Below are 2,026 nucleotides of genomic sequence, written 5' to 3' on the forward strand. Positions count from 1 at the left end.
TCTGGAGGACAATACTGATAAGGGGCCTTAGTTACTGGCATCCTTGGAACCTAAAGCAGGGCCTAGGACGCAGTGGGTGCTCATTTTATGTGATCCCGGGTATTCTCTGCAGGGGAACACTAAGAACATTTATGAATTACAAAGTTAATAACTGACAGACCGGTAGAAAAGGATACAAACACCGTAAGTAGGAGGTTTAAAGACTCACCTGAACCAGAGCAGAGCAAGAAAAACACACCTTACTCAAAGAAACGTAATGCCTAAGTGACATAACAAGTATAAAAAGGATCGAACAGACATAGTACCCTATGTTTATATTTGGAAGGCAGAGAAACTCCTTTCGGGAAACCTAGAGACAGTGACAATAAAGGACCCAGAGGAATCTTCTGTTCATGTCCCCAGAGAAGCAGAACAGATGACCGGGATGTTAATGTAGTGCGCCTAGGAATTAAAAACAAAAGGACACAGGAGTCAGAGTGGTTTGTGTCAGGACTCCCTCTTCAGCAACTCTTGGGAAGGAAGAAATCAAAGGGGCATTGTATTCTTCGGGTACATATCCCCTCACCAAGCGCCATAGTTAAACAGTGGCAAAGCAAGACGGCTACAATCTGGGTCTCCTAAATCATCCAATCACACATTGGGCTGGAAGTCTCCCCAAAGTCCTTCTTTCTTAAGAGGTCTCAAGGGTCCGGTCAACATCAGTGACTGGTCCCAAGCAAGTGGGGGAGGGGAGGGATGTTGGGCCTGCGGGAGGTGCAAGAGCTGCTTTTGGGGATGCACTGGAGGGTGCGGGTCCAGAAGGCGGCAGCAGAGGGCGCTGGGACCCCGGCCTGGGCCCGCCTCTGCCATTGGTCCGGGCTGGGGCTCTGGGTTGTAGAGTTGGTGGAAAGTGACAAGTTTGGCGAGAACAGCGTTCGTGGAGAGCTGGAGGAGCCGCCGCCGAGTGAGCCCAGAGTCCGCAACTCCAGGCACTGGGCACGGTCTTCTAGAGTCGGAGCCGGGAACACACGGTGCGCTAGAGCGACCGGGACAGCCTGGGACTGAACGGCTGGCCGTGGCAGGGCTGCTTCCGAGTACCCCGAGAAACCGCATTCCCGGGTCCTAGGCGGCCGGGCGGAGGCGGAGGGAGCAGGTCAGAGGGACAAAGAGCTTTGCAAAGGTCCCCCCGGTATTCTGCGAGTGCCTGCGGGCGTGACGAGTTGGTCAGGAGCCCAGGGCGAACCCGTGGATGTTCTGCGTGCCGCCAGGGAGCCACCGCCGACGCCACGAGAGGAGGAATGCACCGGCCGCGCCACCGCGGGACGCGCCCGCCACCGCTGGCGCTGCTGGCCGCGCTGCTGCTGGCCGCACGCGGGGCTGCTGCCCAAGGTAAGCGGCGCCCCCGCCCGGGTTCCAGGGTCTGTCCCGCAGAGGTGGGTGGCGGACAAGCTCCTCGCCCACCCGGGAGCAGGGCGTTTGGCCGCCTCCAGCACCGGTCGCCGGCAGGAGGCCAGCAAGGACTGGCCATGAAGCTCGGTTGCAGGCTGCGGTGTGCTGGGGTACTGGTCCTCGGTGTCAGCCACGATTGTCAGCGCTGACAGGAAGTATAGAAGGAATTGAAGGGGTCATGGGGGTGATGCTGGTCCTCTGCTTATCTCTCCCTGGATTCCCAGGGCACCCCAGCTGGGGTCCAGTTTGTCCACTTCTCTGTCTTGGAGAGAGTTTGCATCTCCAGTCGTGCCTCCGACTGAGCTCAGGCTGTCCGCGAACCCGCTCAAACAAAAGCCCTGTGCTCCCGGGGACTCCATTGGCCTCGCATCTCCACGGCTTGGCGCTCAGAGCCTCCCGCCCTGCAGAGGGTCACTCTGCAGGCCAAAATGTTTTTGCTCTGCCACTACCGCTTTGTGCAAAATAAGCAGTCAGAGGAGGCCCACTGCTCCAAAGTGCTCTGGGTGTGCACGTGTGTGTGTGTGTGTGTGTGTGTGTGTGTGTGTGTGTGTGTGTGAGAGAGAGAGAGAGAGAGAGAGAGAGAGAGAGAGAGAGAGAG

At 57.7% G+C, this 2,026-nt stretch overlaps 1 protein-coding gene across 1 annotated transcript in view; it reads left to right on the forward strand.

Annotated features, from left to right (window-relative positions):
- The first annotated feature begins 913 nt into the window (after positions 1–913).
- Ror1 (receptor tyrosine kinase like orphan receptor 1) overlaps positions 914–2,026 on the forward strand; it is a 351,964-nt gene continuing 350,851 nt past the window's right edge. Inside the window, exon 1 of the mRNA XM_005353459.2 lies at positions 914–1,368. Within this exon, the coding sequence (XP_005353516.1) occupies positions 1,278–1,368 (91 nt within the window). The 5' untranslated portion in view covers positions 914–1,277. The remainder of the gene's footprint in view (positions 1,369–2,026) is intronic.

This window comes from Microtus ochrogaster, chromosome 10 (assembly GCF_000317375.1).
Source record: "Microtus ochrogaster isolate Prairie Vole_2 chromosome 10, MicOch1.0, whole genome shotgun sequence".
NCBI classification, from domain to species: Eukaryota; Metazoa; Chordata; class Mammalia; order Rodentia; family Cricetidae; genus Microtus; species Microtus ochrogaster.